Raw genomic sequence first — 24,922 nt, 5'->3', positions numbered from 1 at the left:
AAACCAGTAAGGCCCTGTTCATCCGGGTGCCCAGATAAACCCTTACCCCATCCAAGTCCCGCTGTGATTTGAAGGATGATGTGACACCCAGCACGGACACAAAAGGGAGTCCAGTCTCACTAGATGGGGAAACCAAGGGCAGCCAGTCCATCAGCCCAAGGGTCTTGGCCCTGGTGCTGAGGCTGACGCTGTTGGACTAAAGGCCCAGGCCATGACACTGGGCGGTGCAGACCCAGCTTCCAGGAGAGCCAGACTTGATCCAGAGCAGCCAGGCTTTTGCTCCTTCCACAGCTCCTACATGGGGTTCCTCAGGTCTATAAAGCAGGCTCCCCTGGGCCTCAGAATATTTATTCCGTATTCCTGCCAGTTCCCTCAGGTCTGGGCTGGCACCCTGTCCCTTCCAAAATGGTGCTTTGCTGCCTGCCTTTGCCCACCTTTTGTTTCCTGCTCTACGCTAACAGACTTCCCATGCTCAGCTCCAAGGTTGTGAGCTCTGACCCCTTTTGAGTCACCCTAGGGAGCCCGCCCAGCGGACAGGGTCTCCATGCTCACTCTATTTCAATCCCGCTTGTCCTCCACTCTCTGCAACATGGACAAAGGCCTTGTCCCCTAGGGGCAGGTCACCCTTGGCCTGTCCTCTTGAAGTGACTAAGGAATGAGTGGGGTGCATGTGCCCCACAGTGGCTGGGCCTGGCCTCCTTAGGAAGTCAGGACATGTGCATTCTTCCCCTTTCCTATAGACGGGAGTACCAGGGCCTAGTGGGAGTGGGGCACCCATGCCCATAGGAGTGACTATAATCCAACATTCTTGTCGGTTTGCCAAAGGGAATGAGTGCTGTCTTCTTCAACAAAGGCGAGAACTGCATTGCAGCGGGCCGGATTTTTGTAGAGGACTCAATCCACGACCTGTTTGTACAGAAGGTGGTAAGTACTACCACAGGGTCTCTGCGCACCGGGACAATCACTTGGGCTGCAGGGAGCTTAGGCCAGGTGGAGTCAGGCATCATTCACCTTGGGCAGGGAACCCGTGAGGAGCTGTAGCAAGTCTTCACTGGTTTTTATTATTTCAGCAAGAAATAGCAACCCTGCCACTCAAATTGACATAAAAGGGCCTGTTTTAGGTCAGGTCCCTGCAGTGGAGCCTGAGCCAGGATTTCATGCAGCTTACTAAGGGTGAGCTCTCAGGTGAAACCTGGAAGAGTGAGGGACCAGGAGAGAACAGGGACTGAGGACGTAGCCTCAGGTGATATCCAGCCTTGGCCTGACCCACGGACCTAAGCTCTAGAACACGAATGACACCATTCAGGAGTACCGTTGGAGTTAGGAAACCAGGCTTTTGTCCCTTACCAACTGCTGTTGACTATGGCTGGAGGAGGACACCTCGTGTCAGCTCATGGCACCTGCCAACAGCCACCTCTCACAACTGCTGCAGGGTGTGTGCTCACAAGTAAAGGGGATGGGGCAGGTTACTGACAACATATACTACATTTTACAACATAGATCCAGACAGGGAAATCACTTTTTTCCTACCAACTCTGTCGTAAAAGGATGTAGAGAAGAACATGGGTTGGTATGACCGGGTCTCTGTTCCATCGTTAATCCATTCAGGGGTAGCAGGATTTGGAGAGCTCTGGTTGGCTCAGCTTCAGCCAAGATCCTGCCTCCCCATCATGTCGTGGAGAGCAAAATCCAATCCCAGTGGATATGAGAGGGGATGCTGGGGGCACAACCTCTATGTGCAAGTTTAAACAAACTATATTTAGGAATCCAGAAAAAATGAGAGAGTGGGTCTGGAGACAGGGTGGGGTGGCTATTAGGAAAGAGTTCCTGGAGAAGAAGATCTTGAATAATGGTTAAAAATATGAAAGGCAGAATATGAAAACAGAAAACAGGTTTTCTAAAAGGGAGTGTAACTGTTTTCCATGTAACAAACTACTACAAAAACTAGTGGCTAGGAAGAACAACTGTTTATGCAGCCCACAATCCTGTGTGTTGGCAATGTGGACACCAGCCCAGGTTCACCCAAACTTGCTCACATATCTGCGGTGGTGCCAGGTCAGCTGGGGCACTTGGTGGCTGCTCTGGATGGCTTGTTTTTGGAGACTTCTTTGTGAAGTTTGTGCCCAGGCACATGCAGGGCCTGTTCTAGGACTCCCAGGCACGAGAATGGAAGTTTAAAGGCCACTTGGAGCTCATTCAACTCCACCGGAGGAGGCAAGGCTCGGAATCCCAAATACAGGGAGTGAGCTGAGCATCCAGGAGAGTCAGCAAGGTTGCTCTTGGTGTCCTGGGGAGACAGGGGAGCAGTTGGGTGGCCAAGCTGAAGCAGAAAGGGGAACAAAGCACAGCTTGGTACCAGTTTGTGGACACTTCAGGACAGTCAGGGGAGCTAAGGGGCCCTGGTATGAGGGAAGAAGGTGGCTGTAATGGGGGTTGAGCCTCTCCTGCATCTTATTAGCCCTGGCGAGGTATGTGGAGCCTGCACAGGAGTTAAGTGGCCCTAGCCACAAAGGAGGAGGCCAGTCAAGCCTGACCTTCATGCAGCTACAGTGAGGGCAGAGATGACCTTGTTTGGTCTTAGGAAACCAAGGAAGGAACACAGGAGGAAGTAACAAAAACGGGACAGGGTGACTCTAGCCTGGAACCCTGAATACCTGGCATCTGCCACCTGCTGGTTATGTTCACCTGATTTCCTTATCCTAGCACAGCATCCCATACCCAGCTCTTTTCTGACTCTCCCCATCCCAGCCTCAGAATCATCAGATAATATCTGGCACATCCTTTGAGGAAACCCAGGCCAACTCTAGGCAGCAAAGCCTAGACCTACTTGGATGTTGGCCAAGGCAACGGGAGGGCATTCCAGAGGAGGGGGTCTGCAAGCTGGATTCTGAAGCAAGCAGAAGAAGTAGGGGCAAGGGTCAGTGGACTCAAGACTCAGGCCCTTCCCCTCCACTTAGTGTCTGTCCCACCTTGTCACCAGGGCATTTTAGCAGGACTGGTATTTCCCCACCCCATCCCCATCCCATATCCTAGAGTGCCTGGAAAAGCCTTCCTTCAGCTTCTTAGTCTGTGAAACTGGGTGATGAACCAGTGTAAAGACACACCCTGTTATGCCCCCCCCCCCACCTCCCTCACTGACACATGCACAGCCTGCCTCTCTTTTTCACTGTCCTGTATCCCTGCACAACTGCGTTTCCCAGCATATCTGACACTAGGCTCAGGTCTCCTTATATGTGGCATACATTTGGGTTTCAGCCTGGAAGGCAGGTTGGGAACCAGAATATGGAACTCCCTGAGTTCCTGAAACTGGCATGTGGACTTTCTTCAGGAGCCAGTGGTTAGTCACCAAAAGTGCAAACATGGGAGGGGAGGTCAGATTATGAGCAAAGTCAGAAACTGCAGCACCTGAGTGAGACCTGACTGGAAGGACTTTCCACAGGTAGAAGAAGTGACGAAGATGAAGATTGGCAACCCTCTAGACCGGGATACCAACCACGGGCCACAGAATCACCAAGCCCACCTACAGAAACTGATAGAGTATTGCCAACATGGTGTGAAGGAAGGGGCCACACTAGTCTGTGGTGGGAATCAAGTCCCTCGACCAGGTAAGTCAGAGCGCTCCTGGCCCACTTGGGTAAATTGAGGCATGAAGCAGCATGGCCTGTGGTTTTCTGCCCAGTTCTAACTGGAGGTGTCTAAAGTCCAGGTACCTTGGATGGGGTGGCCTTGGCTATTTGGACACCTGCCAGACCAGGTGTGGGACTGGCAAGGTGAAGCTACCAGAACTGAAAGCATAGTCAGTGCTGGTTTAATCTGTATTATAGTAGACTCTGACTTACCACTAACATCACCACATCCTTGACATTCTTTCCTCCCATGGATTCCATGGCCCAGGATTCCGTGGTTTTCCTATCTTTCACTGTTATTTGTCAGCAGTTGCTCTTTACTGGAAGCTCACTCTCCACATGTATCTTAAATGTAGGTACATCCCCAAGTCTGTCCTGAGTTTGGAGCACTCCTTATGTTAGACACTTTTCCTGGAGGATATAACCCTACACAATGACTCAGACCCTCCCAAATATCTGTCTCCAAGGCTCCTCCTCACTCAAAACTCCTGACTACCTAGACACCTCCACCTACATGTCCCCCAGGCCCTTCAAACTCAAAGGTACCAAATCCATCACATGATCACAGTGTCCCCAGACCCAACCTGATCCCAGACACACACAACTGCCTCCCTAGAATCTTCCATTTAATCAAGTCAGCAGAGCCAGAGGAGCAGGAGCTCCTCTGGATTATTTGAGCTGCTTCCCCATTAGACTGCCTGATCCAGAGGAACAGGAGCCATGTGTTTCCTCTACACTGTTAGGTCCTTCGTGCCAGCTCCAAGCCTCATACCAAGCCTGAGTTAATTTGATGGAATAAAGGAGGGAAGAAAAGAATTAATTCTAGACTCCTCTCTTTTCTTGACCTCCTACTTTTAATTAATTGCCTAATGCTCTTAAATATGTAAATCTTGCCTCTCCTGTATCCATGTCACCATTGGGCCGACTCTGAATCTCATTTCGCTTGGACTGTCATGGAAGCTTCCTGCAGGACCCACTGAACCCTGCTAATCCTTTACTTATGCAGTTGCCAGAGGTTTGGTTATGTCTCACCCAATGTTGGAACACTTCCACTGTGACCCATCATCCTGTAGCAACAAGCTCAAACTCCCTAACTTCCCACCAGGGGTCTCTCATGATCTGCGTCTAACTTGCTTGCCTTTGACCCATACTCTGGCCATGCTCAACTCTCCCTCTGTACATGAGTCTCATTTTATTGCTCTCACTGCATTTGCCACTCCTCTGCTGGGTGAATACCTCCCTGGTTTCCCCACCTGGTGAACTCATTATCCAGTTCAAATGACAGCCAAGCACAGGTCATCACAGGTGCTCCTGGACACCTCATACCTCAACAGAGTTTCATAACCACTGTACTGCCACTGTTTGCCTACCGCCTTCACAGCTCCAACTTGACTAGGGGTTCCATGATGCCAGAGTTCAGGGGTTGATGGGAGAGAGTGAAATGAAGGCATTGTTCAAAGAGCAGTTCGGGGATGCAGCACCAAGGAACTAGGAACAATGGGGAACCCTCACCATCACCACCTGACCTGAGGAGCAAGAGGAGGGAGCAGAATTCCTGGGACCCAGTGAGAGCAGAACTGTAGGACAGGGGTTGCCTCCTAGTGACCAAACCTACTGGAAGCCAGAGGACAAGGAAGCACGGACATACAGTGCTCATGGTGGAGCCCAGAGCAGGGCAGAGGAAAAGGGAGAAGGGAGACAGTCCTGGGAGGTCCTAGCCAAATCTCCTCCCCATCACCATGCCACAGGTTCCAATGGAGAGCCATCTGGGAGGCTGCACTAGCCAAAGAATCCAGATATGTTTTCAGATTCGATGTCACTAGAAAACCTCGTCTTTTTTGTGATCTTGAGCTTCTGCATTGGCCTTGGACAGACTTGGATCCGGATGTCAGCTCTATTACAGACCAACTCTAAGCCTCATTTTCCTCAGCAGCATTTATTTGAAAGGGTTTAGGGGCTCCCATGAATTCGTATGCCTCGGGCAGGAAAGCACCCCACAGTATGTGGCATCTACCACACAGATGTCACGAATTGCATTGCTGGAGTGGGATGTGTGCATAGTGGCTGGTGAGACTCAGCATGGACAGGGAGAGGCAGGACTACTGGAGGATGGCTTTCCTGAATGCCACAGACCTCTGTCTCCCCTCCCCCGGCCCCCCCCCCAGGTTTCTTTTTCCAGCCAACCGTTTTCACAGACGTGGAGGACCACATGTTCATAGCCAAGGAGGAGTCCTTCGGGCCCATCATGATCATCTCTCGGTTTGCTAACGGGTAGGGATCTCTGCTTATGTCTCTCAAGAGCCTGATTCTTCCTGGGTGGTTCTGGGGGCTTCACATGAGCTTTGGGGACAGAAGGAGAACTCAGATGGGGTGGGAGCTGTGGACAAAATCTGGCCGTCTGCAGAGTCCTCATCAACCACTGAGGTGAGGAGAGCCCCAGGGGACTGGTAGGGCTTTGGGTCCTACTGTGAGTGTCCTTTGTGTCTCTGGATGGCTCTCTTAGTGTGTTGGTATCTGTCCTAATTGTCTACTGATGTATAATAAACTACCCCAAAACTCAATGGCTTGGAATAGTAACAGTTATTTATTTCACTCATGAATCTGCAATTTTGTTAGGGTTTGATGGGTCCATCCTGCCTCTGCTCTGTGCCACGTCTGGCCCTCAATCAGGACATTTGGAGTGGCTGTCTTCCAGTTGGCTCTGGGACACCTTATAGGTTCTTTCCCCCATGGCAGCCTCAGAGCCTCTGCTCTGCATCTGGCTCCCCCGCAGAGGCTGAGTGTAAGCCTCAAGGTTTCTCAAGATCCATTGATCAGCCTCAGAAAGCCCAGAACCTAACATTCATCATGTCCTATTTGTCCAGCAAGTCACCAAGACCAGCCTGGGTTTAAAAGAAGAAGGATTTGACTCTGTGGCCACATTGATCTACTACAAGTTCTTTTATGGATTATTAGTTTTCAGAGTAGAACCTTTAAGCAGATTACAAAATGGCACCTCATCCTAACACACTATCCTTCCAACTGTCAAAATATCAAAATTATCATTACACGCTGATTTTTTATTAGAATAATTTGCCATCTACCAAGCAAATACTGTGCTAAGTCTTCAAGCCTATGATGTCTGAGATGGGGACACCCCAGACATGGCTCCCTGGGGAATACTCAGTGCATGTACCTTTCCAGGTGTTGTAGGGACCCCTTTTGCCTCTCTCTGGGCTCCCATCACCCTGTCTGTAAAGTGAGGGGCTCGCCCTTGTTGACCCAAAGTGTCCTTGTGGTCGTCTGTGTGCAAATTCTACTCTGCTCTTCCTCGTCTCTTTAACTCTGTCCTTCTCTCTTTGTAGTCCTGTCTCCTCTACTCTTGCTGTAGGCCTGGAATGTTTCTCCTCAGAAGGTCCTGAGTGGTGGGGAGCTTTGAGGGGCCTGAGCTCCTCTGTGGGGGAGGTGCAGGTCTCTCTGAGTCCCAAGTCCAGGGCTGCTACCCAATCCTCCTTCACCAAGTTCTTCCTGGATTTTCCCTGCAGTGACGTGGACACTGTGCTGTCTCGGGCCAATGCCACAGAATTTGGCCTGGCCTCTGGAGTCTTCACCAGGGACATCAGCAAGGCCTTATACGTCAGTGACAAGCTGGAGGCAGGCACCGTATTCATCAACACATACAACAAGACCGACGTGGCTGCTCCCTTCGGAGGGTTCAAGCAGTCTGGATTTGGCAAAGACCTGGGTAACCTAATCCTAAATATCTGTTAGAGGTCACTTGGTGCCAGATCCTGTCCAAGGGATCAGGCGTGTAGCATTGACAAGATGGTGCTCACTTCTTACTGTGAGAGGACAAGTGATAATTAAGGCAGTAAACAAGATCCTTCTAGAAAGTGAAGAGTGCTAGGAAGCAGACAAGACAAAGTGATCTGGGTGAGGATACTGGGAGAGCAACTTTAGCCTGGAGCCAGGAAGGGCCTGTCTGAGGAGGTGGCACCTGCCCTGAGACCCCAATGGTGGAAGGAGCCAGCCATAAAGACCAGGGGTACATGTTCCTAGAAGAGGGAATGGCAAGTCCTGATGGAACCAGCTTTGGTCTTGGAGCTGCAAGGAGAGGCTGGTGTGGGCCCAGGGTAGAGAGGACAGGAGGAGAGCAGGCCCAAGAGGCAGGCAGGGGCCAAATGGTGGGGCCCAGGGATCACAGTCAGTCGTCAAGTTTCATCCTCAGAGAGAGGGAAAGCCATGGGTGCCTACTGGGGCAGTGTGAGTTCCTAGTGTAGAGACAAGGTCACCACGGTAGGAAGCTGAATGCAAGCCTGGCCTGATCTGCTGGTGAAAGTGGAGTTCTGCTCCAGTACTCCTCTTTCGCTGAACTGCTGCTTGACTTAGGGTGAGTCCCATTTCTCCATATCCTGCCACTCTGGAAGCCAGCAGTTGGGGACTAGCTCCAGTTGGGAATCACAGCTCTGATGCCGAGCTTGGCAGAGGCCAAAAGGTATAAGAGAGCAGCACACTGTCTCTTAGACACCTCCATCCTTCCAGACCTCCCCTGCCCAGCTCAGGGTACTCAGGGATGTTCACATTGAGGCTGAAACCAAAGGGCACTTACTGTTTTTTCTCCTTTGCTCCATCTTTTAAATCCTGTGGGAAGCTCCAAGAATGCTTGTGAATAGAGCCCAACAACACCCCCAAAAGCCTGACACCACATAAACACTGCATGCAGAGCCAGAGCTCACACACACACATACACACACACATACACATGCTGGACACTCCTGTACCCTCTGTCCTTGCCATCTCTGGGCTATTTTCCTGGTGTCTTCCATGAAAATCCACGAGGACCATCATCCAGGGAGACTACGGGTGCTGAGTCCCCAGGATATGATCTCTGTCACTTATGACTCTGCCCCTGCAAGCTCCCCCAGCCTCTCCTTCCTTTGTCCTCTGTGTCCTTCTCCCACAAGCCAGGCCTTCCAAACTTGGGATGGGCCAGAGACCTCAATGGACCCCAGCTGGTGGTGAAAACAATGTTGGCAGCAGCATCAGGGAAACATGGCTCTTGGACCCAGGCTTTGTGTCGGGGGGAGTTGTCAGGCAGCCACAGGCTCCTCATGCTGGTTATGGGGCCAACAAATACTCACCACTTAGCACAGTTGAATTCCAGGGGTCTCAGGGGCCCTGTAAGGCACCCCTTTTCCTAATCACAACTTGATCTGGAATTGGTTGGGAGGCAGCAGTGGGAGAGGCTGGCACATCTGGGTAATAGGAAGGCACCAAGAGAAACTTTCAGCTGCCCTGGAACTGATGGGGCTGCCCTCCCTTAAGAGGAGGTCGCTGAAGCTAGGGAAGTCTCTGGTATGGTGGCCTCAGATTGGTTCTGTATTCCAATGCCTATTGGAATCCTGGTCCCTCTTTCACTGGCAGCTGACCCCCCAGGCCTTGGTTTCTCATCTGTAATGGGCTGAGCTGGGGTTGATGTAGTGATCCATGAGATAATAAGCATGCAGGAGTCTCTATGATGATGATGGTTCCAACGGCACGCACTGTCTTGCAGGAGAGGCAGCCCTGAATGAGTACCTGCGGGTCAAAACAATTACTGTCGAGTACTGAAGAAAGGTCTAGTGAGAAGAAAGCCTCCAGCTCACCCTCCACAATCTGACCTGCCTCCCCTGGCAATTCTATTGCCCTTCTCACCCCCTCCTGATACATGGTACCTCCACGAGAAGCAGCTGATGGAATCCTCCTGCCTGCATCTCCTGTCCCTGTCTGGGACCTGTACCCCAACCCCCGTCCAATCAGAGTGACATTTGGCTGGGTAAGAAAGAGAACCCAGGGCAAATAAAGGTTCTGATCAGCAGCAGCCTGCACCTTGTGTGTGTCTCTTCATCCGTCTAGGTGTGCCCTGGGTGACCCTGCAAGTCCTGACACACAAGTGAGGTCACAGGGACTGGGAGAGCCAATCAGTCACCTTGGTGAGATACACAGAAGTGAGAAATGAATGTGTGTCAGCTCTGGCCTCAAAAAAGATGATGAGGTGGAATTAGGTGTTTGAGAGGTTTGTGGGGGTACCCCCACACACTGCCCCAAACACTAAGGAGAGGAAGCAGGAAGAGCCAAGGAAGCCAAATGTGATGCAACCCCATTCCCCCAACAGATACAGACTGTTGTGGGAGCCTCCCTGAGGCAAATAGGACTCAGCTGACTTCTAATTCAAGAACATTGCAGCAGGAGGCTGTCCCTGGACCACCATGGGTCATTGCCCCAGGCTAGCATTCCATACCTGGAATGCTCCATCTTTTGCCCTATCTTTTTTTTTTTTTAATTTTATTGAATTTATTCATGTGATATCAGTTAATAAGATTATATATTTTTAAGTGTACAATTCTATAATACATCATCTATATATTGCATTTTGTGTTCACGCGAAGTCAAGTCTCCTGTCATCGTATATTTCTACCTCCACCATCCTCCTTTCCCTCAGGTATCCACCATACTATTGTCTATGTTTGCGATTTTGTTTGTTTGTTTTCTTTTTTTGTCTTATTTGTTCATTTGTTGCTTTCTACTTCATATCCCACATGAGTGAAATGATATGGTTCTTGACGTTTTCCATCTGACTTCACTTAGCGTGATATGCTCAAGATCCATCCATGTTGTCATAAATGGCAGTATTTCATCTTTTCTTATGACTGAGCAGTTATTCCATTGTATACATGTACCACATCTTCTTTATCCAATCATCTATCGAAGGACACTTGTTTGTTTCCATGTGTTGGTTACTGTGAATAATGTTGCAATGAACAGAGAGGTACATATATCTTTATGAATAAATGTTTTCAACATTTTTGGGTAGATTCCCAGAAGAGGGATTACTGGGTCATATGGTAACTCTATTCTTAATTTTTTGAGGAATCTCCATACTGTTTTCCATAGTGGCTGTACCAATATATGTTCCCACCAGCAGTGTATACCTTTTTCTCTACAACCTCTCCAACACTTGTTATTTATTTTCTTGTTGATTGTAGCCATTCCAACAGGTATGAGGTGATACCTCATTGTGGTTTTGATTTGCATTTCCCTTATGTGAATTGAACATCTTTTTATCTGTTGCCTGGTTGTATGTCTTATTGGGAGAAGTGTATGTTCAGGAACTCCGCCCATTTTTTAATTGGTTTGTTTGGGTATTTTTGTTGTTGAGTTGTATGAGTTCCTTATATATTTTGGATATTAGCCCCTTATCAGAGGTGTTGTTTGCAAATATCTTCTCTCCCATTCGGTTGGTTACCTTTTGTTTTGTTGATAGTTGTTTTGGTGTGCAGAAGTTTTTTAGTTTGATATAGTCCTATTCATTTATTTTTGCTTTTGGTTCCCTGGCCTTTGAGGTCAAATTAATAAAATCCTCTCTAAGACTAAGGTCCATAAGTTTAGTACCTCTGTTTTCTTCTATGTTTTTTCTTGGTTCTGGTCTTATATTTAGGTCTTTGACCCATTTTGAGTTAATTTTTGTGTATGGTGACAAATAGCAGTCTAGTTTCATTCTTTTACGTGTGGCTTTCCAATTTTCCCAGCACCATTTATTGAAGAGGTTTGCATTTTTCCATTGTATATTTTTGGCTCCTTTGTCAAAAATCACTTGCCCATACATATGTGGGTTTATTTCTTGGTTCTCAATTCGGTTCCATTGGTCTTTGTGTCTGTTTTCTGCCAATAGCATGCTGTTTGTTTGTTTTTTCAAGACTTTATTGGGGAACAGTGTGTACTTCCAGGACTTTTTTTTTTTTCCAAGTCAAGTTGTTGTCCTTTCAATCTTAGTTGTGGAGGGTGCCATTCAGCTTCAAGTTGTTGTCCTTTCAATCTTAGTTGTGGAGGGCACAGCTCAGCTCCAGATCCAGTTGCCGTTGCTAGTTGCAGGGGGCACAACCCACCATCCCTTGCGGGAGTCAAACCGGCAACCTTGTGGTTGAGAGGACTTGCTCCAACCAACTGGGCCATCCCGGAGTTCAGCGGGAGCTCAAGATGCTGTGTTCAATCTTAGTTGCAAGGGGCGCTGCCCACCATCCCTTGCGGGACTCGAGGAATTGAACTGGCAACCTTGTGGTTGAGAGCCCACTGGCCCATGTGGGAATCGAACCAGCAGCCTTTGGAGTTAGGAGCATGGAGCTCTAACCGCCTGAGCCACCAGGCTGGCCCAATAGCATGCTGTTTTGATTATTGTCTCTTTGTAGTTTAATTTTAAGTCAGGGAGTGTGATACCTCTGACTTTGCTCTTTTTACTCAGGAGTGCTTTGGCTTTTTGGGGTCCTTTGTGGTTCCATACAAATCTGATAATATTTTTGTTCTATTTCTTTAAAGAATGCCACTGGAATTTTGATGGGGATTGTATTAAATCTGTATATTGCTTTGGATAATATGGCCAGTTTGACTATGTTGATTCTTCCAATCCATGAACATGGAATATCTTTCCATTTCTTTGTGTCTTCTTCAATTTTTTAAAAATAATGTCTTGTAGTTTTCAGTGTATAGGTCCTTCACATCTTTTGTTAAGTTTATTCCTAAATATTTTGTCCTTTTTGTTGAAATTGCAAATGGAATTTTTTTTTTATTCCTTTTTCTGAAATTTCATTGTTAGTATATAGGAATGCAATGGATTTTTGTACATCGATTTTGTATCTTGCAACATTACTGTGTTTATATTTCTAATAGTTTTTTGGTGGAATCTTTAGGATTTTTCTATATAAAGAATCAAGTGGAGTTCATTCCAGGGGCACAAAGATTACCACCACATTAATAAAATAAAGGCTAAAAATCATATGATCTTATCAACAGATGCAGAAAAAGCATTTGATAAGATACAACATCCATTTATGATTAAAACATTCAATAAAATGCGTAGAAGGAAAGTACCTGAACATAATAAAGGCCATATGTGACAAACCCTCAGCTAATATCATACTCAATGGTGAAAAACTGAAAGCTTTTTCTCTAAGATCAAGAACAAGACAAAGATGCCCCCATCACCACTGTTATTCAGCGTAGTACTGAAAGTCCTCGCCAGAGCAATTAGGCAAGAGAAAGAGGTATAGGAATCCAAATTGGGTATGAAGAAGTAAAATTGCCACTTATTTTGCCCTATCTTGTATCTTCTGTGTCTCAGAATTCCCCTGGCCCACTGACCTCCCTCCTGCATTTTCTTCTCTCTTTCAAGTTGCCCTCTCACCCTGCTGTAGCCTGGAGCCTCCACTGTGCTCACCCTCTCCTAAGTCAAAAATGCTACAACCCCCCTTACTGTCTAATGCCTCAGTTTACCTCACATGTCAAGCTCTTTTTGGCATGCCAAGCCCCCACCCCCACCTGGCTCTGCCCCTCTGCAGACCCCTGGTTGTGCTGGTGGTCCTGGCCCAGCTTTTGCTTGTTCAGTAGCCTCTTCAGTCCTCCCCACTAGCGGACTCTGTCCTACAGGGACCTATGAAATTCCTCCCATCTCCTCCCAGGCCTCAAGCCTGGCCTTCCTCCATTGCTCCATTATCCTTTCTCTTCCATTCAGGATATAGTCTTATAGAGGGTCCATTCAAACCTCCCCTTGTGAAGGATAATAATAGCCAGTAATAAACTGGTTGTCTGGTGGAATTCCAGACCTTTTCTATGTATTTATCTCATGTAATCCTTCCATTAGCTCAATTATTTTTATCCACATTTATAAACAAGGAAATTAAGGCAGAGAAGTTTAATTGCCCAAGCTCACACAGATAATTGAAATTGCATTCCCCTTAGTTGGTGAAGACTTTGAAACCCCCCTCTGCCTATATACCTCAGTATTGCATCCCTAGATTCTCTCCAGTGCTAGGAACTAGGCCCACTTGGGAGTTCCCTCTCTGTCAGGCCTTAGCTGCTATGGTCTAAGGGAGCAGGACACCCCATTGACACCACTCCCGCCATGGGGTGAGGAACCTCTATTCCCCACGTGTCTAATACACCCCAAATGTGAAGTGGGCCCTCCTTTTGACACCCCGAGTCCCACTGCCACAAGGCTGCAACGTCTTACAAAACCTTCTTAGAGGGTCAGGAATAAATAACAACTCCTATTGCATGGGGCAACTCAGAGCCCTGAATCCCAGACCCCCAGCTAGGCCCCACTGAAAGCATCTCCTTGCCCATTTCCCACCTGCCAGCCCATGCAAGGTGAGCTCATCCCCACCCATGGAGTGCTCCTGGAGTGCCTGGCTTCAAGTCTTGATGGCTACAGAAGGAAAGAAAGAGCTTTTAGTCTCTGTTCCTTACCTCAGCATAGATCATGACTGATGGAGAATCACCTTTCCTGTTAGAAGGGGGTGTGGACCTGCCTTAACACAGTGACTTACATCAGACCAGACAAGTCCCACATCTGCCCCTTTCCCAGGTCCCCATTGTTTCACTTCCAACACCCCCAGAGCCAGGGCATCAATAGCAGAGTCCAGGCTAATGCAGCTGGCCCTCAGCTGGTCTTTTCACACACTTCCCAATGCAAGGCATCCAGAGGAGTCAGTACTGGCTTCCCTGTAAACAGTCCTTCACAGCGGAAAAGCAGGCAACACCTCAAGCACAGGCCTATCCAAACCCAAATCAAGCCAAAAAACACTTTTCTCCCTTCTTTGGACATGCACATAGAGATTGGTTTTAGCCAGGGTGCCCACTAGAGTTCTATTTGAGACCTTTGGTTTAGATGTGTAGGACTGGGTTCCTAATCTTCCCCCACTTCAAGAGATCTCCTGAAACTATAAGATGAACATATAAGAAAAACCACCCAGTTTTCCCCTCCTATGTATTTCTCGCCTGTGTGTGCTGTTCCATCCCTCTTCCAACTCTAGGTACTGCTATATCCACATGGGTAGAAAATGGTTTTACATACAACAGTTCACTTCTGACACTTCTTGTCACCAAATGTGTGAGGGGTTTTCCCACACAAAGCAATTCTCTGCAACAGCAGCTGAGTGTCCTGTGATTTAACTCAATTTTGACACTGTCTACCTGAAGATGGTGTCAGACCCTGTAGGTTAAGGTCTCAGTCTCACAAGACTGCTCCCACCCCGTTTCAGATGTCAATCACAAGTAGTACGTCCTCAGGTTACCTCCAACTTCTATCCAACTTTGCTGTAAATTAGAGGTTCCCATGCCCCCCCCACCTCTTAAGTTCAATTAATTTGCTAGAGGGGCTCACAGAACTCAGGGAAATACTTACTAACATTTACCAATTTATTATATAATAATAGATATGATTAAAAAACACAGATGAACACTCAGTTTTTCCTCTATGTCTCTGAGACTCTTTCTGATTAGTTCATTCATTTATTCTTTTCTTTAGATTCCCCATGTAAGTGAGATCATATGGTATTTGTCTTTCTCTGTCTGACTTATTTCATTTTGCGTAATGCTAGATGGTAGGGGGGGGTGGGGGTAAGGGGGAAGGTGAGGGGATTAGAAAGCACAGTCGGTAACCACAACATTGCCACGGGGATACAAAAGTCAATTTGGGGAATGTAATCAATGATGTAAAGATTTTGTAGGGTATCCGATGGACACTTGTCCCGTTAGGGAGACCACCTCAGGGAAGAAGTAGATGTCTGATCACTGCACTGTACACCTGAAGCTGAAGCTGAACAATAATGAATGTCAAATATAATTATATATATATATATATATATATATATATATATATATATATATGGTTACAAGAAGCGGAGTACAACGTTTGGAATAGAGACAGTGGAAATGTAATGGCTGTATGTGATGTCAGAGGGGTAGTAGATGGGGGGTGGGGGTTGTCACTTTGTGAGGGATATAAATGACAAATGTCTATTACATTGTTTTGTACACCTGAAACTAATAAAAAAGAAATAGAAAGAAATTCTGTAAAAAATGAGAGAGAAGAAAAAAACACACAGATGAACAGCCAGATGAAGAGATTCATAGGGCGAGGTCTGGGAGGGTCCTTAGCATAAGAGCTTCTGTCCCTGTGGAATTGGGGTGCATCACTCTCCCAGTGTGGATGTGTTTGCCAACCTGGAAGCTCTCTGAACCCCATACTATTGGGATTTTATGGAGTCCTCCTCATGTAGCCATGATCAATTATTAACTCAGTTTCCAACTCCTCTCACCCCTCTAGAGAAGTGGGGAGGAGGACTGAAAATTCCAAGCTTCTAATCATGGTTTGGTCTTTCTGGTGCCCAGCTCTTGTCCAGGAGCCATCTGGGAGCCCACTCAGAGTCACCTCACTACAACAAAAGATGCTTCTAGTGTTCTTATCACTTAGGAAATTGCAATGATTTCAGGAGTTCTGTGCTAGAAACCAGGGGTAGAGAGCAATGTAGTTTCTATTATCTCACAGTAAGGATTGTAAGACTGTTAGTTATTTCCCATTTCCTTTTCTTTGTCTCCTTCTTTCTTAAGTCACAGAAGCCCCAAATTTTACACCTGGCGGTGTTTGAGCACATGACTGCTCCAAAGAAAGAATCCTCAGCCTCCTTTGCAGCTAGGCAATGATCATGGAACCCGGCCTAATGAACAGAATTCAAGTGGAAGGATATGTGCCACTTCCAGACATGCCTTTTAAAGGATGAGTCAGATGTCACTGTCCCTTTTTTCCTCTCCTTGGGCTGGCTGGAAGCAGATCCAGTAACCAAAGTGGTGGGCATTTTCCAACCATGTGGCTATGGCAGCACCTGGAGTGGGTGAAGGGATGGAGCAGCACATGACGGAAGAAGTTTAAATCCCCAGCATCATGGAGGTGTGTATCAACCAAGGAAACTTGCCAGCAGACTATTACATGGAAAAATAAACTTTTACCACTCTCTTTTTGCAATTTTTAAATGCGTTTATTTTTCATCATGCTAACAGAAGACTTTGAGGCAGTTTAGCAATATAATAAACAAAATAAAAATATGCATGAGCATATCGGGACAAAGAGGAATGCAGCAGAAAGATCAAATCAGGAGTGTGGTTTATACTGAAGCTGTGAAATCATACACTCTTCTAAAGTTGGGTCCCAATTTAGCTCAGTTTCTAGCCGTGAAGAGTACAAGAGAAGCTAATCCATGGTCGGAATATAACAGAAACCTTTTTTTTTTTCTGGAGTAGGGGAAGAAATTCATATTATAAGTCCCCCTAAAAAAAATTTTACAATGTGATGACCACTGTCTTATACTATTTTACAGTAGAGTGGTGAATTGCAGATAGCTGTTTCTTGTGACCAGCCCCAAAGTAGGCTGAGCATATGTTAAACCCCAACCAGTACAAGCAACTGCATTTGTAGTAGAGTTGGAGAATATACTATCCAACTACTCCAACTGGAGTGGGAGTGGGAGTGTGGACAGACCGCTGTGGTTCAAACTGGAGCTCTCTGTTAATCTGACTTGATCCAAATGTGGTGAGTCTGAAGAAATGGAATTCACCAGAAGCCTTTTCAGGGAGAGCCTTGCATTTATTTAGAAGAAATATTCTAATGTAGTAAAGAGGGGCTGCTGAGGATTTTAGGATCAAGAGATGGTCACAGGATTTCTCCATGTAATAAAAGGAAGAGGAGAAGGTGAAGCTGGCAAGCTGGGTGATATGGGGGGAAGGAAGAGAGGGTAGATCCTCAACAGCAGAGAGGCAAATAGTCTTAGAGAAAATGTGGGGCATGTGGTATAAGCTCCCTTCCCCTTCTCCCCTCCAAAGTCAACAATTACCCATTGTTCCCTGTGTTTTCCTGTGAACTGACCCTTTGGGGCAACTCCAAACTGGAGATGGCTCATGTACCCAAGGAGACATGGGCAAAGCAGAGCAGAGCAACAAAGAACATTGCAGGTAGCACCTGGTTATGTGAGTCCACACCTAGGGTACCTGGTTGGTCTGCGCATCCCATTAGTAACGGTCCAAAAATGCTGCTTCTCCCAAGTGAAATCTTAAGGCATGTTGAGCAGTGAGGTGTCTGCTTTCTATTCTCTGACAATGCCTGGCAGGTATTCTAACCATGACACCAGCTGTTGTAGGGTCTGCGGAGCTGGGCCAAGGATTGAAGTGCCCTTATAAATTGAATTACAAATAGGTCAAGGGTTTTAACAATAAATACATTTAAAAGATGAGGATTCACGTCACTCTACAAATAGCATCAAATTGAAATGTTTACATACAGTCTTGCCTGAAATGCCTGTATGAGACTAACTCACTCTTAGAAACATAGTCTTGGTACATAGTGAGCATTTAAAGGTAACTAGGGATGAATAGATTCATAAACGTGTCTCATCCTGGCTGTTGACGAGTTACTGATCTTCCTCTACACTTCAGTCCCCTCATCTATAAAAAGTCATGGTGTTTTGAAAATGCCTAATACTCAGTGAGGACAAGATAAATGTTAACTTCATGGAGGTTTATAAAATGTATGATTCATGGAGTGGGTAGATAATTTCCAAGTTCTAGGTTACATTAAAATTTTATTGTTCATTGAACAAATAAATACTGTGGTCCCACTTTTTAAAAAAGAATGAGGAGGGGTGGCCAGTTAGCTCAATTTGTTAGAGCGCATTGATCTTAGCAACAAGGTTGCCAGTTTGATCTCCGCATGGGTCACTGTGAGCTGTGACCCTCTCTCCACAACTAGATTGGAACAACTACTTGACTTGGAGCTGATGGGTCCTGCTAAAACACACTTAAATAAATTTAAAAAAAAGAAGGATGAGGATAGAACACAGTTTCTTTACTTCACTATTCCCAGTGCCAAGAACAGGGCCTCATGTACAGTAAGTGCTCAATAAATATTTAATGACCAAATGAATAAAATCATTCTAAATTCTCACTGCAATGGATTATCTTCTAAGAAAAAAAGAATATGTTACCAAAATTGTTTCAAGAACTAGTCAAGAACCTGACTAGATTCATTAACCTTTGGAAAAACATGGAAAAGCCACCAAAGAGTTATCCCTTGTATCATTCAGGTTTGGCTAGCTTAACAACTCAACAAGCTTGTTTCTTGCTTATGCTGCATGTCCATCATGGATTGTTGGGCGCTGTGTTCCAGGGCTCCTGTTCCAAGACATGGACATCCACCTGGAAGAGGGACAGAGATTCTGGAGAGTCTTGTGTTAGCACTTAGGTGATCTTCACTGGAAACGACACGTTGCTTCTGCCTCCGACCAACTGGCCCATGCTAGCCAGAGTCCATCTAATCCAGGGGGCAGGAAGTTCAACCTCCATGTGCCTGGACACAGGGGAAACGGAAAATCAGTGGGCAGCATTAATCACCACCCTTAAAAAAGGTCTCAGCTCACACCAGGAACATTTTTAACTATGAAGAAATAGATACTTTCCATACCAATGTTCTAGAACATAGAAAAGGATGAAAAGCTTTCTAATTCTTTATACAGAATTATCACATCTCTAGTGCCCAAACTTAATAAAGATAGCACAAAACCAAAGGTATAGTCAAATACATGAATGTCAAGATATTCAACATCCTCAATAAAATACTCATAAACTGAATCAGCTGTATATAGCAAATAATTCTTTATGACCAAACCATGTGCATCCCAGGAATACAAGGATGGGTTAAAGGAAAATATAGAATCACTTCCATTCACAATAAAATGCCATTTTCATATATTTATGTTCAAATCCTAGGTCTGTCACTTATTAACTGTGTGACTTTGGGTAAATACTTAACCTCTGTGATCCTTAGTTTTTCACATCTGTAGAATGGGCTCATCACAGTCCTTATTTCCTAGGATAATTGTAAGAGTTAAAAGACATAATGACTGTGAAGTGTTCAGAACATGTGTGTGTGTGAGATGTCAGAGCTCAATATTAGCTAATTTTATTACTATTATTGTCACATTAAATCAATAGTTATTTCAGTCATTTATCCAGCTCTTTATTCTACAAATGTATATTGAGCACCTACTATGTGTCAGACAGTCTTCTAGGATGAAGAAGTTGCTGCCCTTGTAAAGCATACATTCTAGTGGGGGAAAAAAACAGCAGAAAACCAAATAAATAAATATAGTATATCACATAGTGATAAGTGTTTGGAGAAAAATACAGCAGTGAAGGAATGGGGAGTGTTGTCTTGTGGTGAGAGTGGGGTTGGTGAGATATTTTATATAGGATTCTTGGGAAAGGCCCTTCTGATAAGGTGGGATTTGAACAGCTATCTGAAGGGAGATGGGAATGATATGAGATGCCATTCAATGTGTGGTGGATCATAAAAATGGCCACAATCCTTTGTAGCTGATTCCATCAAGATATAGAGTTTATTTCTATATCCCTTGAAGGTGGGTAAGCTTTGTGATTGTTTTGACCCATAGGCTGTGGCAGATGTCACCTTGCGCCAGGGCCAAGGCTCACCCTCAAGAAGACATGTGGCTTTCTCTCTTGCTGTGCTTGGAATCACCTCCAATCCTGTGAAAAATCCCAACCAGCCTAGCGGAAGATGAGAGATGTGTTGTTCAGCATTGCCAGTTACCAGAGGCACTGCCACCTAGATGGTCAGCAACGGACTGCATATGCATGAGTAAGTCCCTGAGGAGACCAGCAGAAGGGCCACTTGGTTGGACTCAGTCTAAATGTTATAGAATGTTAAGATAAAGAAATGATTGTTGCTTCCAGCCATGCAGTTTTGGGTTTTGTTTGTTTTATGTTGCAAAAGCTAACTGATACAGATGATTTTAAGAAATGAAATATTGGAATCAATGTTTCAGTGTGGAAATTAGATATAGGGGGCATGCATGGAAGCAAGGATGCCATTAGGAGGCTGTTTCTCTAATTCAGGTGAAAGAAAAAGGTGGTGGTGGTAGAAGAGATGATTTCTCTGAACATTTTTGAAAGTAGAACTGATAAGATTTGCTGATGAATTAGGTATGGGATGTGAGGGAAAGAAAAGAGTTGAGAATAAATTCCAGATGTTTGGCTTGAACAACTGGAAGACTAAGTGCCATTTAGTGAGATGGATATGACAGTAGAAGCAAGCTCGGAGGAAAAATTGAGCAGGTTGGTTTTGAATGTATAAAATTTGAAATGCTTATGAAGCATCCATATAGAGATATCAAAAAGACATATTACATAGGTAGAATTAAGAAGAGATGTTCAGGCTGAAGATGTAGATTTGAGTGTTATCACCATTGAAGGTATTTAATGCCCCTGGATGAGGTTGGCTAGGGCACCTGTATAGATAGAGGAGAGTTGCTGACTAAGGGAAGGACCTGTGCATTGCCATATTTTGAGATTGGGGAGATGGGAAGGAGCCAGCAAAGGTGAGTGACAACAAGTGGCCAGAGGTATGAGGAGAACCAAATGAGTGATGTCCTGGAAGCCAAGTGCAGAAAGGGCATTTAAGGAGGAGGTAGGCATTGACCAACTGTGCCAAACGCGGTAAGGTGAGAACTAAAGACTGATTCCTGGATTTGTCAACATCGAGGTATGTGTGATCTTGATGTTAGCTGTTTTGGAGGAGTGGTCAGGGCAAGGGGAATGGGAGGAGACACTAGGAAAGAAAGTATAGACAACTCTTTCAGAGTATTTGCAGAAATAGGACCAGAAATAGTGGCATGAAACATGCTGATGGGAATATTCCAATAGAGAGAGGAAAATATTAAAATGCAGGGGACAGAGGGAACAATAATTATAGCAATGCCTCAAGTAAGTTAGAGAGGATAAAACTCCATATATAAGAGAATCCCATGTACTGTTCATCTCTAAGGCTGAATCGGTAGATATATTCTCATTCGGATAAGGAACAACATTGCTTGACATCACCACTGTTTCTTAATTGTACAGAAGTTTTGGCCAAAGCACTATAGCAGGGATTAAGTACAAATATTGCAAAGGCAAAGACCAAATTATTGTTACTTGCAGATAATATATCAAAGCATACATAAATACTCTGGTGATAAGGCTTCAGAATAATTATATATTAAACCTTCCTGAGAAGTCTTTTGTAAATAGGAATCTAAAAATACAAGTTACCAAAAGTGAGACTGTTAAAGCCAGGCTATGGCAGAAATGGAAACGTTTTGCTGCCAGCACCCACATGCTTGAAAGCAGGGGAACGGCAGCAATGGACTTGGCCCTGACGGATCAAAAGCCCCCACTGTCGGTGGTTGGGCCTGATAGCCCCATGGGGGGCTGGTTTGACCCATTATTTACAAGTGACACCAGGGATGGTGGTCAAGTGGCCACTGCAAGTAACTGTAGTATATGTATATGGAGGTCCCGATGCCAGAACGACTTTGAGGGAACCTATGTGCTCTCACTATGGCCTATTACGGGGTCCCCTGTTCTGCTACATGTTAAAACTACGCAAGGGACCCCAAGCACTGCCATAAAGGTCTGTACCACAACCCAGGGAGTGCCGGTGGCAGCGACCCTCCTTTCCCAGGACAAAAAGCTAGCATGTATCCTCCCAGATGGAAGGGATTTGCCATTGTTGGTTCCTATGACTACTATTTCTTTCTGCCCATAGGTGCCTATAGGCTAATACGACACAGGGCCCCTCACGGAACATGCTTGTCTGTAGATTGTGAGGCGAGACCCTGGGGGGTGGAGTGTGGGGACAGATTCCCAGAGAGCAGTTTCTAGGCTCTTGGCCTCAGGTGGAAAGTGCTGGCTCGGGTAGTAGATGGCCATCAGCTGTAACCAGTTAGCCATTAGCCACTGATATAACTGCCATGGCTGAGCTAGCAAGTGCGGATTGCAGCTAGCAAGGGGTTGGCTGTTTGACAGAGGAACAGACGGCAGGTTGCGGATTTTGTGGCTCCTGCTTCCTGTGTCTCCAACCCAGCCGCCAGCGAGAATATAGTGGTATGTACCCCCCATCCATGGCTCCGTTGGTGTTCCTTTTTGGCCTTGCCATATCCTGCATTCTTATGCAGGGAGCAAGACAAGAGACCCCGCATGACACTACCCCAACAACCCAGCCAATAAGATGCAGTCATCATTCTGAACTCTCACTTTTCTCCAATAGACTTTCATTCAAAACAACTGCTCCCAACTTCCTCCTTTTTCTCCATAAGACAATGTTCCTCTCCTGTTTGTTGGACTTGCCTACAGTTTTTGCAATAACTTGCTTGTTCTGAGTTACATTCTCTGCTCTTCCTGCATAAATCCATTTTTGTTGGTAAAATAACTGACTTTTATTTTTAAGGTCAACAGAGGTCAACTACTAGTTGCCATTTATCATTTATTTTGCTAATTTATTTCTCTTCTATTAGAGTTAAGAAGAAAATAAAATGTTTCTTATACCCATAACTATATTGAAACAAGACAGGTGCATCTCAAAATTATGAAACCCAGGGCAAGAGTACAAATGGGGGCCCACAAACCAAATATTTAAATCATAAGACTTGCAGGGTGGCCGGATGGCTCAGTTAGTTAGAGCGCAAGCACTCAACAACAAGGTTGCCAGTTTGATTCCCACATGGACCAGTGAGCTGCGACCCCCACAACTAGATTGAAGACAATGAGCTGCCACTGAGCTTCTGAAGGGGTGGCCAGATGGCTCAGTTGGTTAGAGCATGAGCTCTCAACACCAAGGTTGGTGGTTCAATTCCTGAATGGGACGGTGGGCTATGCCCCCTTCAACTAAAGATTGAAAAATCGCGACTGGACTTGGAGCTGAGCTGCACCCTCCACAACTAGATTGAAGGACAATGACTTGGAGCTGATGGGCCCTGGAGAAACACACTGTTCCCCAATATTCCCCAATAAAAATTTAAAAAAATAAAATAAATAAAAATTTAAAAATCTTAAGACTTGCAAATAAAACCAATAAGCTTTTGTCAATTGCAAAAAGTTAAAGTCTACTCGGTATTCTGTGAGCCTCCAGTGAGACTATAATGGTATGACTCCCCTATCTATGGATCCGTGTGTGTTCCTTTTTGGCCTAGCCATATCCTGCATTCTTACGTGGGGAGCGGGACCAGAGACCCCGCAGGCCGCCTCGCACAACAAATGGCGCAGCGAGCAGGGTCTCCCACATGACACCTTGGAATGTCAGAGTAATCTCTTTTTCCAGACCCCTCATGGCACAACCTGCCACGCTCTTCAGGGTACAATCTGCCACACCACAGCAGGAGACCACAGAACTCCACATTTCTATCTTATTCCCCCAACACCATCTCTATGTGTGTAAAATATTAATTGTTAGCTATCTTGTGCACACCAATGTAAAAGAAGTATTTGTCTCTCCATTTTACTTTTTTATCCAATCCTAGAGATTTTCCTGTTTTGCTTTCTCCCACCCCCTTAATCTACCACCAATGGGTTTCATGTAACCCTCCTCCTTTGATTTTAATGTATAAAATAAGGTGCAAAATTGCCATTTTCTGGAGCATTTTCTTAATCTATTGAGATTTTGCTCCCTGACAATTGTTATTTTGGCTCAACAAACTCATTAAACTTCTCTATAGGTTTAGATGTTTCTTATGTTGAAAGCTGAAATAATATAATGGAGTATTTTACTAAGTCTTGTTAAATATCTGACCTCCATTGCACTTGACATTTCCACTTCTCAGACTTCTCTCTGGTGGGACTCACATTCTGGCTCTGTGAGCATGAGCAAGCTTCTTCTGGCAAAACCCTGCAAAGAAACATTGCCTGAGGGCCACTCCCTCCAAAATATCTCATCCCTCTTCAGGTTTTGGTTAGAATAAGCCAGCTCTGCAAAGACATTTTTGAGACAATCAGGGAAAATTGAACCAGATTGGGTATTGTTAACTTTGTTAGGTGTGATAGTGGTATTGATGTCATAGGCACGAATACCTTGGAGTGGAGACTGAAGCCCTGGGCCAAGAAGGTTCTTGGTTTCAGTTAGGAAAAAATTCAAACGTGAACTGATAAAGAGTTTAAAGTGAAAGTAAGTTTATTTAGCAGAGAGTAAGAAAAGGCCACTCCACAAACAGAGTCATGGTCTCTAATTGCTAGTGGAGGAAAGACCCCCTCCAACCATCAGGGTAGGATTTATATGTGTTTATTGTTTCCACAAAAAAATGCTTGGTAAAGAATAACAATGGTAAGTCTATCTTTAACTTCTGCAAGGTACAAAAAAGATAAGGGCAGGTTTACCTTTAACTTTTGTAAGGTACAGCCTGTGGCTAGTTTTTATAGGTTTAATTACGGGACTGGCTATTACAACGAAATCTGCTCATTAGGTTTCAAATGGTCTGTTCTCTGTGATTGTTTAATGTGTGCCTGTGTTCTGTGCCTGGTGGCACAGGAGACTTTGAATTCAATTTCCTAGTTCTTTCCTTTATAATAATAGTCCTTGTAATGCCACAGGTAACACTGGAGCTCAGATCCCTCTCCAGAGTATGAGCAAT

At 45.4% G+C, this 24,922-nt stretch overlaps 1 protein-coding gene and 1 long non-coding RNA gene across 4 annotated transcripts in view; both read left to right on the top strand.

Annotated features, from left to right (window-relative positions):
* ALDH1L1 (aldehyde dehydrogenase 1 family member L1) overlaps window positions 1-9,465 on the top strand; it is a 133,336-nt gene extending 123,871 nt beyond the window's left edge. For all 3 annotated transcript variants that reach the window (XM_074340450.1, XM_074340449.1, XM_019719138.2), the window contains 5 exons: window positions 826-924; window positions 3,440-3,605; window positions 5,792-5,897; window positions 7,151-7,350; window positions 9,160-9,465. In XM_074340450.1, the coding sequence (XP_074196551.1) occupies window positions 826-924; window positions 3,440-3,605; window positions 5,792-5,897; window positions 7,151-7,350; window positions 9,160-9,215 (627 nt within the window). In that variant the 3' untranslated portion in view covers window positions 9,216-9,465. The remainder of the gene's footprint in view (window positions 1-825; window positions 925-3,439; window positions 3,606-5,791; window positions 5,898-7,150; window positions 7,351-9,159) is intronic.
* A 5,979-nt stretch (window positions 9,466-15,444) lies between these two features.
* Window positions 15,445-20,217, top strand: LOC141573174 (uncharacterized). The gene is made up of 2 exons (XR_012498808.1): window positions 15,445-16,365; window positions 19,916-20,217. It is a non-coding gene; the product is annotated as an uncharacterized LOC141573174 (long non-coding RNA).
* Window positions 20,218-24,922: the final 4,705 nt, after the last annotated feature.

The sequence above is a fragment of the Rhinolophus sinicus genome, linkage group LG09 (genome assembly GCF_036562045.2).
Source record: "Rhinolophus sinicus isolate RSC01 linkage group LG09, ASM3656204v1, whole genome shotgun sequence".
NCBI lineage: Eukaryota > Metazoa > Chordata > Mammalia > Chiroptera > Rhinolophidae > Rhinolophus > Rhinolophus sinicus.
The sequence above is the reverse complement of the archived record's forward strand: the minus strand, read 5'-3'. Positions and strand labels throughout refer to the sequence as shown.